This window comes from Centroberyx affinis, unplaced genomic scaffold (assembly GCF_046629955.1).
Source record: "Centroberyx affinis isolate AG114_WGS23_722 - 3 ecotype Tasmania unplaced genomic scaffold, CSIRO-AGI_Caff_v1 ptg002629l_1, whole genome shotgun sequence".
In the NCBI taxonomy this organism is placed as follows: domain Eukaryota; kingdom Metazoa; phylum Chordata; class Actinopteri; order Beryciformes; family Berycidae; genus Centroberyx; species Centroberyx affinis.
The window spans coordinates 98,831-111,848 of record NW_027280823.1 but is presented as its reverse complement, the minus strand read 5'-3'; the positions used below and the strand labels follow the sequence as shown (position 1 = coordinate 111,848).

At 42.3% G+C, this 13,018-nt stretch overlaps 1 protein-coding gene across 1 annotated transcript in view; it reads right to left on the bottom strand.

Moving 5' to 3' along the window:
* Positions 1-16: 16 nt before the first annotated feature.
* The window catches only part of asap2b (ArfGAP with SH3 domain, ankyrin repeat and PH domain 2b), a 49,284-nt gene continuing 36,282 nt past the window's right edge, over positions 17-13,018 (bottom strand). The window contains exons 18-28 of the mRNA XM_071534804.1: positions 11,831-11,916; positions 10,650-10,765; positions 9,879-9,946; positions 8,766-8,873; positions 7,245-7,515; positions 6,399-6,503; positions 5,272-5,572; positions 4,792-4,850; positions 3,416-3,489; positions 2,224-2,343; positions 17-551 (exon numbers count right to left, since the gene is read on the bottom strand). Of these exons, the coding sequence (XP_071390905.1) occupies positions 477-551; positions 2,224-2,343; positions 3,416-3,489; positions 4,792-4,850; positions 5,272-5,572; positions 6,399-6,503; positions 7,245-7,515; positions 8,766-8,873; positions 9,879-9,946; positions 10,650-10,765; positions 11,831-11,916 (1,383 nt within the window). The 3' untranslated portion in view covers positions 17-476. The remainder of the gene's footprint in view (positions 552-2,223; positions 2,344-3,415; positions 3,490-4,791; positions 4,851-5,271; positions 5,573-6,398; positions 6,504-7,244; positions 7,516-8,765; positions 8,874-9,878; positions 9,947-10,649; positions 10,766-11,830; positions 11,917-13,018) is intronic.

The window sequence follows — 13,018 nt, the reverse complement described above, 5'->3', positions numbered from 1 at the left end:
CACCAGAACCCAAGTCAGAGTCAAGTCTCAAGTCTTCTCTTCATGCATCAAGTCGAGTCTCAAGCAGTTAAAGTGGTGACTGGAGTCCAAGTCAAAACAGAATACAGTTAAGTCAAAAGACACTGAGCCGTTTCCATCTGTTTTAATGACACTGTGCATTATGAGAACATGAACATACAGTAAAGTCAAATTGGATTGCATATTCTTCCCTGCTATTCCAGTAAATCTCTGATATACACGTCATATGGAGTTACCCTGCAACCCTTTTCCAGCATATTCAAATGATAAAAATGTTTCTAAAATATTCCAGTACAAACATGATCAGCAGTTTACAGTCTCCGTGTTTCCCAGGAGACGAAACTGCAGGGGGCGGAGCTCTGGCTCTGACCCTGACCTCTGACCTCCCTGTGTATGTGTGTGTGTGTGTGTGTGTGTGTGTGTGTGTGTGTGTGCAGGGGGCAGAGTGTTCAGGCGGTTCAGTCTGTGATGAAGTGAACAAACGTGACGGGAAACACTCCTCTCCTCGTCGGGTCTCCTTCAATATGGCCGACCTGAAACACAGAGAACAGAAAACACATGATGTCAGTGACCTGCAGAGACTGACTGTCTGTCTGTCTGACTGACTGACTGACTGTCTGTCTGACTGACTGACTGACTGTCTGACTTGACTGTCTGTCTGTCTATCTGTCTGACTGTCTGTCTGTCTGTCTGTCTCTCTGTCTCTCTGTCTGTCTGACTGTCTGTCTGTCTGTCTGTCTGACTGTCTGTCTCTCTGTCTGACTGTCTCTCTGTCTGTCTGTCTGTCTGTCTGTCTGTCTGACTGTCTGTCTCTCTGTCTGACTGTCTGTCTGTCTGTCTGTCTGTCTGTCTGTCTGTCTGACTGACTGTCTGTCTGTCTGTCTGACTTACTGTCTGTCTGTCTGTCTGTCTGTCTGTCTGACTGTCTGTCTGTCTGACTGACTGACTGTCTGACTGACTGTCTGACTGACTGACTGTCTGTCTGTCTGACTGTCTGTCTGTCTGTCTGACTGACTGTCTGTCTGTCTGTCTGACTTACTGTCTGTCTGTCTGTCTGTCTGTCTGTCTGACTGTCTGTCTGTCTGACTGACTGACTGACTGTCTGACTGACTGACTGTCTGACTGACTGTCTGACTGTCTGTCTGTCTGTCTGTCTGACTGACTGTCTGTCTGTCTGTCTGACTTACTGTCTGTCTGTCTGTCTGTCTGTCTGTCTGACTGTCTGTCTGTCTGACTGACTGACTGTCTGACTGACTGACTGTCTGACTGACTGTCTGACTGACTGACTGTCTGTCTGTCTGACTGACTGACTGTCTGACTGACTGACTGTCTGTCTGTCTGTCTGACTGTCTCTCTGTCTGTCTGACTGTCTGTCTGACTGACACTGGAACTGAGCAAATCCAGTGATACTGAATCCTAAAATGTCCAGAATCCATCAGTGTCAGACAGAAAAACTCAACCTAACCAACCTAAAACCATAAAGCATCTTGGTAGGAGTCGGCCCTCCACTTCCAAAACACTGTTGATCTGAGGACATGATGATGCGTTTTCTGCTGGAAATGTATAGTTTAGAGAATACTAAAGATGTATTCTTTCTGCGGTAAAATTATTTAGACGATACTAATGAATGAATGAATTAATGAATGATCTTCATTGTCATTATACTCAGGCACAATGAAATTTCGCCTGGCTTCTCCCGGTGTGGTTCAAATAAAACAAATAAATAAAAGCAGTAATAGCAGAATAATGTTCCGAAAGACTTGTGCAAGTACAACTTAAAAATAAAAGGCACTAGTTAAATTAAATTTACACATTTACAAATTTACAAAAGTTGAATGTTATAAATATTAATAAATAGATGTTAAATCCTTGTGTTTATAAATTGTGTCTGTGGTAGCAGTCTCTGAGGGTGGAGGTGTGTATGTCACAGCCTTTGATGTGTGTGTGTGTGTGTGTGTGTGTGTGTGTCACAGTCCTTGATGTGTATGTGTGTGTGTGTGTGTGTGTGTGTGTGCTATAGACAATAGACAATAGACAATACTATAGACAATACTAGTATTAATATTTTTTGCAGTAAACTTGCTGTTTAGAAGATATTTCCTGTAGTGAAGCTGCAGTTGGAGGACACTGATGTACATGTATGTTGTAGATGTATGTTCTGCAGTAAGCGTGTTGGGAGGACACCGGTGTGTTGTGGATACCCACCCACCACTCGGGGTCCTCCTCTCCGTCGACCACGATCACCTCTCCCTCGACGAAGGTCAGCTCGTCTGGATTATCAGCGGAGCAGTTGTAGATGGCCTTCACTCTCTGAGGCCGAGCTTTCTGAGGAGAGAGCAGGGAGACGGGGTCAGCCATGTTGCTTTTTTACCTTTTTACCCCGATGTTGCTTTTCACCTATTCACCACTACAGGCCAAAAAAAATGACAAGAAATATCCGCCTTGTGGTTGTATGCCTCCGCCAATAAACTTTGTTTTATCATTGCAAGGACAGTCTTTATTTATTGAACATATATAATTAATGTGATTATTAGGTCAACTTAAAGGATTTTGGTGTCTGCAAAAGTAAGTGACAGCACTTCCACCGTTTCTGTAGAATGACCCAAGATCGTTTTCTCAGCTACAGTGGTAAGCAAAACATTATGATGTCACAGTGAAGTTGACCTTTGAACTTTTGGATATAAAATGTCATCACTTCATCGTTTTATCCTATTAGACATTTGTGTGAAATTTCGTCATAATTAGCGTATGAATTCTTGAGTTATGGACAAAAACGTCTTTTGTGAGAGAGAATATTCCTCCACAACCACTTCCTCCATATCTCATTAATATTCAAATAAGCCCCTCCCACTGACGCTTCCCGCCTGAGATTTCTGTTTCATTCAGAAATACGTCAATACAGGAAGCAAATCATGCTCTGCATGTTGTGTTCTGGTGTTTTGGTGTTTTGGTGTTCTGGTGTTCTGGTGTTCTGGTGTTCTGGTGTTTTGGTGTTTTGGTGTTCTGGTGTTCTGGTGTTCTGGTGTTCTGGTGTTCTGGTGTTTTGGTGTTTTGGTGTTTTGGTGTTTTGGTGTTTTGGTGTTTTGGTGTTTTGGTGTTTTGGTGTTTTGGTGTTTTGGTGTTCTGGTGTTCTGGTGTTCTGGTGTTCTGGTGTTCTGGTGTTTTGGTGTTTTGGTGTTTTGGTGTTTTGGTGTTTTGGTGTTTTGGTGTTTTGGTGTTTTGGTGTTTTGGTGTTCTGGTGTTCTGGTGTTCTGGTGTTTTGGTGTTTTGGTGTTTTGGTGTTTTGGTGTTCTGGTGTTCTGGTGTTCTGGTGTTCTGGTGTTCTGGTGTTCTGGTGTTTTGGTGTTCTGGTGTTCTGGTGTTCTGGTGTTCTGGTGTTCTGGTGTTCTGGACTCACGGGGAAGCTGCTGCGGGGTTTGGGAGTCGGAGGAGCCGAACTGTGAGGAGATTTCGGCTGAGATGAACCTTTAGCTGCAAACAGGAGGAGAAAAAACACAAAACATGACATCTGTCCTGCAGAGGTGGAGACTCGAGTCACATGACCTGGAGTCTGACTCCAGTCAGTTTTAATTGCTTGAGACTTGACTTGATGCATGAAGAGAAGACTTGAGCCTTGACTTGACTTGGGTTCTGGTGACTTGGGACTTGACTCTGACTTGTACTCTGATGACTTGAAAAGGTTTCTAAAGTCTTGACTTGAGATCTTGTGTTTGTGTAAATGACTTAGATTGAAAGTGATGAGATTTGTTCCAGCAGACGACTGAATTTAAATTCTGTTTTCTGAATTTGTATGGAATGATTGAATTTATTGAAGTTGAAACTGATTATAGAAATCAAACTCATGATGCTCTTACCGAGTTTTTATCCTATTAAAACCATATTGCATTGAAAAGTCCTAGATATTTAGTTTTCTTTAAGATATTAAATTGATACTGGACTCTTGATTTGTTCTGACTTGACTTGCTGTTCTACATTTAGACTTGAGACTTGACATTAATGATGTGGACTTGACTTGGTAATCTACATTTAGACTTGGAACTTGACTTGAAACTTGTGCCTCAAGACTTGAGACTGACTTGGGACTCGAGCAAAGTTGACTTGGTCACACCATCTTGTGTATCATCAGTGTGTGTGAGAATTTGTTTTATATCCAGACTTATCAAGCTTATTCCATCTTATTTTAGTCAAATGATCTCTCTGCACTGCCAGATCATTTTGCTGCTTTCAATAAATTTTACATTTTTGTTCAGAATAATGAAACTTCAGGATGTCTTTAAAACAAGGGAAGTCGCCTTAAAACATGTTTCTTGCTTCACTCCTGCTGCTGAAGGAAATCTATTGCTCAATTCTATTGCATCAAAACGTTCATGTTTTCTCTTCTTAAAGGAACAGACCGGCTGTTTGCAACATTACGATCATAAACTTCACTGAGGATTTGATTTGACATACTAACTTACTGTGTCAAGCTTATTTCAAGATATTCTGAATCAGATTATCTCTCTGGACTCACAGATCATTCTGCTGCTTTCAATACATTTCACCTTTCTGTTTTAGAAACAAAGAAACTCTCTTAAAGATTTTATTCCTTGTCTTGTGATTATTTCTTGAAGTAACTCATATTGACATTAATCAAGTAAAATTAAAATTCAGGCAATATCCTGAAGTAAGGCTAGTATAAGACTCAATTAATTGCCAAGTTGATCACTTTTTGCTGTATGCGTGTGCGTGTGTGTGTATGTGTGTGTGTGTGTGTGTGTGTGTGTGTGTGTGCACCTGGTCTGCCAACAGATCCGGTCCTGAGCGGCGGTCTCTTCGGAGCCGGTTTGTCTGATCTGGAATCAGAACAGAAGAATCAGTTCGTTCAGGTCGACTGTAAAAACCTTCAGTCAGTCATATCCAATCAATCAGATCAATAACCGATCAGATCAATCAGCTGGAAACACCACACCGTTTTAACAAGTCAATGAATCTAATATTTCTTTTCACTTTTTTTGTGAAAAGTGAAAAAGGTGAGATACTTCCTCTGGTTTCCAATGAGAATTAGTTTGTTTCACCAGATTCTTTCAATATAATAATATTTCACACAATAAATGTCATCAAATAATCTAATCTAATCCTACCTAAACTAAACTATACTAAACTAAACAAATCTAAAAGTAAATTAGTCTAATCTAATCTAAAGTAATCTAATCTAATCTAATCTAAACTAATCTAATCAGTGTACCCAGTGTGACCAGTGTACCCAGTACCTACCCACTGGGGGACTTGGGTCCTGGCGGCCGGCTGGGCTGGTGGCTGGGAACCGGTGGGGGCAGGGGGGAAGGTTTATACTGTCGGGCCGGCGGGGGGGCGGCCGGGGCCGGGGGGGCAGCGGGCGGCGGGGGGACGGAGGGGACCGGGATGACCGGGGGGGCGGAGGGGACCGGGGGGCCCAGGACGGGTGGAGGGGGGAGAGGAGGGAGGGGCGTGTTTCTGGCTGACATACTCCTGGAATCCAACATGCTGGTTCTCCTGCTGACTGGAGGAGGAGGAGGAGCAGCAGCTGCTGGGAGAACTGGGAGGACAGGAGAGTTATTACATCATAGAGGAATAAAACTGATATCATACAGCTGCTTCAGATATAATAGAACAGTGGTTCTCAACCAGTTTTGCATCGGGACCCAAAATTCACCTTAAAGACCCATTCACATCTAGAATGATAACTATAGTCTAATCTAGTCTAATGTAATTTAATCTAATCTAGTCTAGCCTCAGATAGACCCTATCTAATCCTGGTCTAATCTAATCTAATTTAATCTAATCCTATCATACGCTCGGTTGTTATACTTTATAGTTATAGTTATCCTTCTAGAACGATATCTGCAGTCAGTTCCTCAGCAGATGAAGCATCGCTGCAGTGAGCTACCAAAAGCTCCGCCCCCTTCTTTCTTACAACTTTAATCAGCCAGTGATTGGCTGAAAATGTTTCATCGTTGTCTCTGCATCCAAATAATTGCCATCTGCTGTTGGCTGATCTTTGGTACCAGGTGATGTCACCACCTGTTGTACTCTATGGAAAGTGACATCATCACCTGGCACTGAAGATCAGCCAATAGCAGATGGCAAATTTTAACAGCACGCTTTTTAACCATTAGATGGCAGCAAACCCACAAAAGTGGTCTAAGATTTAGTTACTATTTAAATCTGTTTATAGTTATAGTTATAGTTATCATTTCGGATGTTTATATAGTTATCGTCAGATGTTCTCCTTACTCAGAACGATTTAAATCAGTTTATAGTTCTAGTTATCGTTCTAGTTGTGGTTCTAGAGAGTCTGGCCTGGTTCTAAGCTGGAGGGACCGCAGTGTGAAGCAGAGACAGGAACAGGAAGTGACACTCACCGTACATGGAGCTGTTCCTCTCGGGGGTATGAGGGGCGGGGGGGTCAGAGGACGACCGCTGCCGTCCTACCGTCTCCATGGCAACGGGCTTGTTGTGTCCCACTCCTGCATGGAGACAGAGTCACACTGCTACCATCAGCTGTCCCACATCCTCCATCTGTCCCACATCCTCCACCTGTCCTTCACCTGTCCTCCACCTGTCCTCCACCTGTCCTCCATCTGTCCCACATCCTCCACCTGTCCTTCACCTGTCCTCCATCTGTCCTCCATCTATTCCCCACCTGTCCTCCATCTGTCCCACATCCTCCATCTGTCCTCATCTGTCATCGCAGTGAGAATTCTTTCTAGCTAGCAGAAAATGTATTAGCACCATGAAGACACTTATTATATTTTATTGGGCATTTATCTAGATCCTTTAGTTTTCTGCTCCAGTTTAATGTCTAAACTGTAATAATTTCGATTTTTTTTTTTCAAATGAAAAACAAAAATTCAAAAATTGCACAGATTTGCACACACAGTTAGGTGATACAATGTGTCCTGCTGACCAATAAGATGCAAGTCTGGCTGTCGCTTTGGTCTGGACAGTTAAAATACCCCAGCAGACTGTCTGAGTCCAATATTTCGATTTTCATTAATTCAAAAGAAATACAAATAAAAAAAGGGGCAACAAATTGAGAAAAAATACATTGCACAAAAGTTTCAATTTTTCCGTTTAGGATTTTGAATAAAAAATATTAAACTGGTATGTGTTACAGGGATCAGCTTCAAATGTAAATGAGCTCCCAAATGGGAACAGTTTCAGCACTGGAGCTAAACCAGAACCAAACCGACCCCCCCCCCTCTGACCTTTGTTGGGGGCTCTGGGTGGCAGCGGGGGGTTGGGTGGCGGTGGCGCTGGTGGCAGAGCAGGAGGAGGAGGGCCGAGGTCCAGCATGGTGCCGTACGTCTCGTTATTGATCATCATGCTGGGAATCTGAGACCTCTGCTTGTCCCGGGCCAGGCAGGCGGCGTCCCGGGCCAGGGCCCCCAGGCCGGGGGGGGGACCACCGCCCCCGCCGCCGCCGCCGCCCGGCACGAAACAGCTGACTGGACGCTCCTCCCGCCGCTGAGGGATGGGCTGCAGAGGAGAGGAGAGGAGAGGAGAGGATTTGGCATACATACCTAAACTTGAAAATGAAAATGCAAACTGGGCTTTTGCATTTGAATTTGAATTATGTCATGACTTCTGCACACATCAATGAAAATGACACAGTGTTAAAGTCACAATCAAATGAAAAACAACTTTTTCACCTTGTTGTTCACCTAATTTTCCATGTCATAAAATACACCTATCTTGTATTTTTATATATAGACCTGAGTGTGGCCTTTGATACAGCAGACCACTCTATCCTTCTACAGCGGCTTGGGTTGGTCTAACAGGGTTTGCTCTCAACTTATTACGCTCCTATCTGTCCAATAGAACCTTTTCTGTTGTTATTGGAAATTCCTCATCTTCTGTTTCCCAGTTCACTCATGGCGTTCCTCAAGGGTCAATCTTACTGTTCTCCATTTATATGCTGCCCTTGGGTCATGTCATTAATAAGCACAATTTACAGTACCATTGTTATGCTGACGACACCCAGTTATATGTTCCGTTACAACCCACTACTCATAGCAGCCTAACCCAACTTACCGCCTGCCTTTCTGACATCAATTGCTGGACTTCTCAAAATTTCCTCAAACTTAATGATGACAAAACAGAAATTATCTTGTTTGCCACACCCAAGTCTTTCAGTCAGATAGCCTGCAGTCTTGGAGCCCTTTCGCATAACATTAAGCCAACTGCAAGAAATTTGGGTGTTTTATTTGATTCTGGCCTTTGTTTTGATGACCAAGTTAAGAAGGTTGTTCAATCATGTTTCTTTCAACTTAAATTAATTTCAAAAATTAGATCCTTCTTATCCTTCGAGGATTTACACAAGGTTGTCCATGCCTTTATTTTTTCTCGTTTAGATTTCTGTAATGCCCTCTACACAGGTATTACTCAGGCTTCCCTCTTTCGCCTTCAATTGGTTCAAAATGTTGCTGCTAGGATTATAACTGGTTCAAGAAAACGAGATCATATAACTCCAATTCTGGCCTCCCTGCATTGGCTTCCCGTTCATTTTCGCATTGATTTTAAAATGCGACAGAAAGTATTTAATGGTTGCTCGTTTTCATTGTGATGTAGAGAGAGTCAGCAGGTAGCGCTTCACTTCAGCAGGACCCATGGATGGACATGCTGGCTGTTACAGGGATCGAACCTGTGACCTTTCTGTTACGGGACGGTCTGTCTAACCACCAGCCGCCGCTGCAGTAGAGGGGGTTCAGGAGGTAAAACCAGTTCACCTTGTCCTCCATCTCGTCCTCGCTCTCATCCAGGTCCTCGTTTCGGAGCCGCCACTCGTACTCAACGTGAACGTGAACATTAAACTTCCCCGTCTGCGCCTGAGTCAGCTGAAACACACACACACACACACACACACACACACACACACACAACACTATTAAACAAGACTAAACAAGATGAAGCTTTAATTAAATTAGACTGTTGCAGCAGCAAATAATGATAAACAACAGGAAAAAAAGAATAGAAATAGGCGACACCCAGTTTAGCTTAGCCTAGCTTAACCTAGTTTTGAATACTGTAGCATACCGTATTTCCTCTAATATTGGCCCGGGCCTTTATTTCCCTCAGCTGCAGAGGGTCCCAGGCCTTTATTGGAAGCAGGCTTCTATTAGAGACAGGCCTTTATTTCTGATTCCCTCTGTTTCATAAGTATATTTGCTCATATTTTAGTACGAAGCCTCCTTTTTTTCTGATCTTCTTCTGTTGGGGTTCGTTAGGTAGCCGTTTTTTTGTTACTGCGACGCATTACCGATAATTACGGTAATCGACGACGGCACGCTCCAGAGACTTCCACCGGCCGAGCCGTCTTGTGGCATACTGCCATCTGGTGGCTCTTGTACGTTACTACAAACTACAGTTACATTATATAACAGGCACCGGGAGTTTACCGGTATCCACCGTTGTTTTTTCCTTTGTTTTTTTCCCCGGCCTGTATTTGGGGCCGGCCTTTATTTGTTCGTGTCGACCACGGCCCCGGACATTATCGGAGACCCGGCTTTTAACTGACTACCGGCCACTATTAGAGGAAATACGGTAGTTTAATTTACTGTATTTACTGTTTTGGTTCAGTTTAGTTTAGTTTATCTTAGCAGCTTAGTTTGGGTTAGCTTTGCTTATCTTAGTTTAGCCTAGTTTAGTTCACTTAATTTTAGTGTAGTTAAAGGAGTTAGGGCTTCTTATCTATCTTACCTTGTCTTCTCCAGCTCACCTCAAAACAAACAAACTCAACTGGACAACAGAAACTGAATGAAAACAAAACATTATCTGTCTTCTCCAGTCCAAAACTCCTCATCCAGATGAAACCCCGTCCTGCTGTAAACAGGAAGTCTTACCAGCTCCTCACACTGCGTGTGGCGAAGCCGCTTGGCGATGTCCAGCGGCGTTTCTCCTGCTTCGTTCGCTGTGGAGACAAACCAGCGGTGAAATGAACAGGTTCAGTCTAAAATGAGACATTCATAAATAAGTGACACCAACTCTTACAAAATGATTGACAGCCCAACATTAAACCAACTGACGGTACTTTCTAAAGGAAAGGGGTTGCCTCCTAGCCTTGTCTCCTAGCCTCCTAGCCTTGTCTCCTAGCCTCCTAGCCTTGTCTCCTAGCCTCAATGGTAGTAAGCCTAAAGTTTATTAACCAGAATTAATTCAGGCCCTATTCTGAGAAGTTCTTAAGTAGGAAAATTAGTGAAATTCGTAAGAAATGAGACTGTTACTAAGAAAATATTGAGGAAATGCACTTAAGAGCCTTCTTAAGAACTTCCTAAATTTTCCTCTTATGTAATTTCTTAAGAACTATCTTAAGAACACATTGGTGAATCCAGCCCCTGTTTTATGGAGAGTGAAGGATAGATGTAGTAAACGACAAGTGAGGAATAATAAGTGAAAAAATACATACAAACAAGTGAAAAATAACCAACTAAAATTCAAAATTTTCAAGTTTCAAGTTATCCCTCTGTTGGTTTACTCTGCTGGTAACCAATCAGCATTTGATTGGTTACCATCCTACTCTATTCTGAGGTGGCTGATAAACAGTTAAGATGGCGGCTGAACTCAGTGACTCGGCAGTTTTGTTTACTTCCTGTCCTGCAGTGAACTGAACTCACTGATGGTGACTGAAGCTTTTCCTCTCAGCAGCAGCTTGAGACACTCGCTGTTGTCCGTCAGGCAGCAGTAGTGCAGCGCTGTGCTTCCTCTGGCCGTCTGCTTGTCCAGGTTCCCACTGTAACACACACACACACACACACACACACACACACACACACACACACACCCACACACACACACACCTCATATCAAGAAGATTGCTACCACTGGCTCTTATTTCTTTCCCTTCTCTTCTCTATCATCCATGATCATTCTACTGTCACAGGAATATTTGTACCATCTTTTGTCTGAGTGCTGTGACCTCTGACCCATGACCTCCATAGGCTTTGTTCACAATAGACCTTTTTCACCAACATGGCTGACGTACTTCAGCAGGTTATAGTGTATCTATGAACTCAAGAGCTAGATGACAGAGCTTTATCTAGGAACTCAAAGAGCTAGATGACAGAGCTTTATCTAGGAACTCAAGAGCTAGATGACAGAGCTTTATCTAGGAACTCAAAGAGCTAGATGACAGAGCTTTATCTAGGAACTCAAGAGCTAGATGACAGAGCTTTATCTAGGAACTCAAAGAGCTAGATGACAGAGCTTTATCTAGGAACTCAAAGAGCTAGATGACAGAGCTTTATCTAGGAACACAAAGAGCTAGATGACAGAGCTTTATCTTTACCCTGTATGATTCTCATCCATCTGTGGACCAAGAGGAGAATCTATGATTCTCGTCTGCCTTAGGCAGTGAGATCTGACATAAATATCAGATCAAGAGTAGAATCAGGAAGGACAGGGGAAAAGAAAATTAAATAAAACATATGGTTCACTCACAATGTGCATCTAAAAGTGGGAATATTTGTTGTGTTCTTTTATCTTTCTATTTCACTTGATTTGAACTGCACTAGTTTACTTTTTAAGTCTTTTATCTTTTGGATCTCTTGTCTGTACTTTTGCACTTTTTAATTGTACATTTTTTTATCTTTACTGTATTTTTTATTACTCTGTAAAGCACTTTGAATTGCCTCAGTGTATGAAATGTGCTATACAAATAAAGCTGCCTTGCCTTGCCTTGCCTATAGATCGGTTCTCTCCATTGGCAGCAATGTTATGAAGTCAACTTTCTGACTCTTTAGTGTTTCATCACGACTCAGCTGTTTGTGATTCATCTGTCTGTTTCTTCATCAGTTACCTGTTCTGGGCCAGGAAGTCAACGATGTGGAGCGAGTTTCTGTCGACCATCCGGACCGCCAGGTGGAGCGCCGTCTCTCCGGGCTCCTGACCACAACAAACACACACACACACACACACACACACACACACACACACACACACACACACACACACACACACACACCTTTAGTTTCCCATCACACAGCTACTCTGCTGTTCCCATACTGGACCTTCTGTGGCTTCTGTTCTTTCTTCCCACATATCTGAGATTACATACAGTATACTGAATATCATAAAATGTTAAAGGAACCTTTCAGCTGGTATTTGATGCAGAACATGTAATGGTAATCCATACATTATGATTGAAAGTATTTTAACTCTCTTAGAAGTGGAACACCAGCGCTGCAGAGGAGGAGACAGTTGCCCTACCATCCCTGCAGTATATTGATGACGAGTCAGAAATGTGAAAATCTCAAATATATTGTCATATTTACAGTTTGCTGTAGTCTGACATATGAATGGGAATGTGCCAAAACAATTGCTTCTAGGCAAAACTACTGGATTGATTAGTTCAACTGTAATTTTTGAGGGAGTAAAAGGAAAACTCCCCTTGCTCGCTCAACCTATGTTGGACTTTCAGTGAGTTGGGGTCTGAAAACACATTCTAACTAGTTGAAACTTTGTTTTGAGAGATTGTAAATACATTTTGAGAGTGAATATACCAAAAGATACTATACTTAGGATTTTTGTACAAGTACAATGGACATGGACACTTGAATTTGTGAATTGAGAATAATTTTTCACTTCGCATTTTTTACAATGACGTATATATTTTGAAAATAAGTGGATGACTGTTTCTCACCAATCAGTGCAAATACTATTTTAGATTGAAAGAATTGTAAGCTGGTATGATTTTCACATGGAATTTACATGAACTGAAATTGAGCCCTTCTTTTATTTCTAACTCATTGCAACAGTTTTGAAGATAGCAGTAAAGTTTTTGTTCTGTATTAAAGGTCCCATATTATGCTCAAAAACAAAAAAAAAAAAAAAAGAAGTGGAATTTCTTGGAATGTAATGGAATTCAGTTCTGTTTCCTGTCATTTCTGATTCAGTTCACATTCTGTTTCTGTTTCCCATGAATTCTCACTTCAGTTCATGAATGGACCAAACCCCGCCGTGTGTAAACAGACTGACAGACAGATGG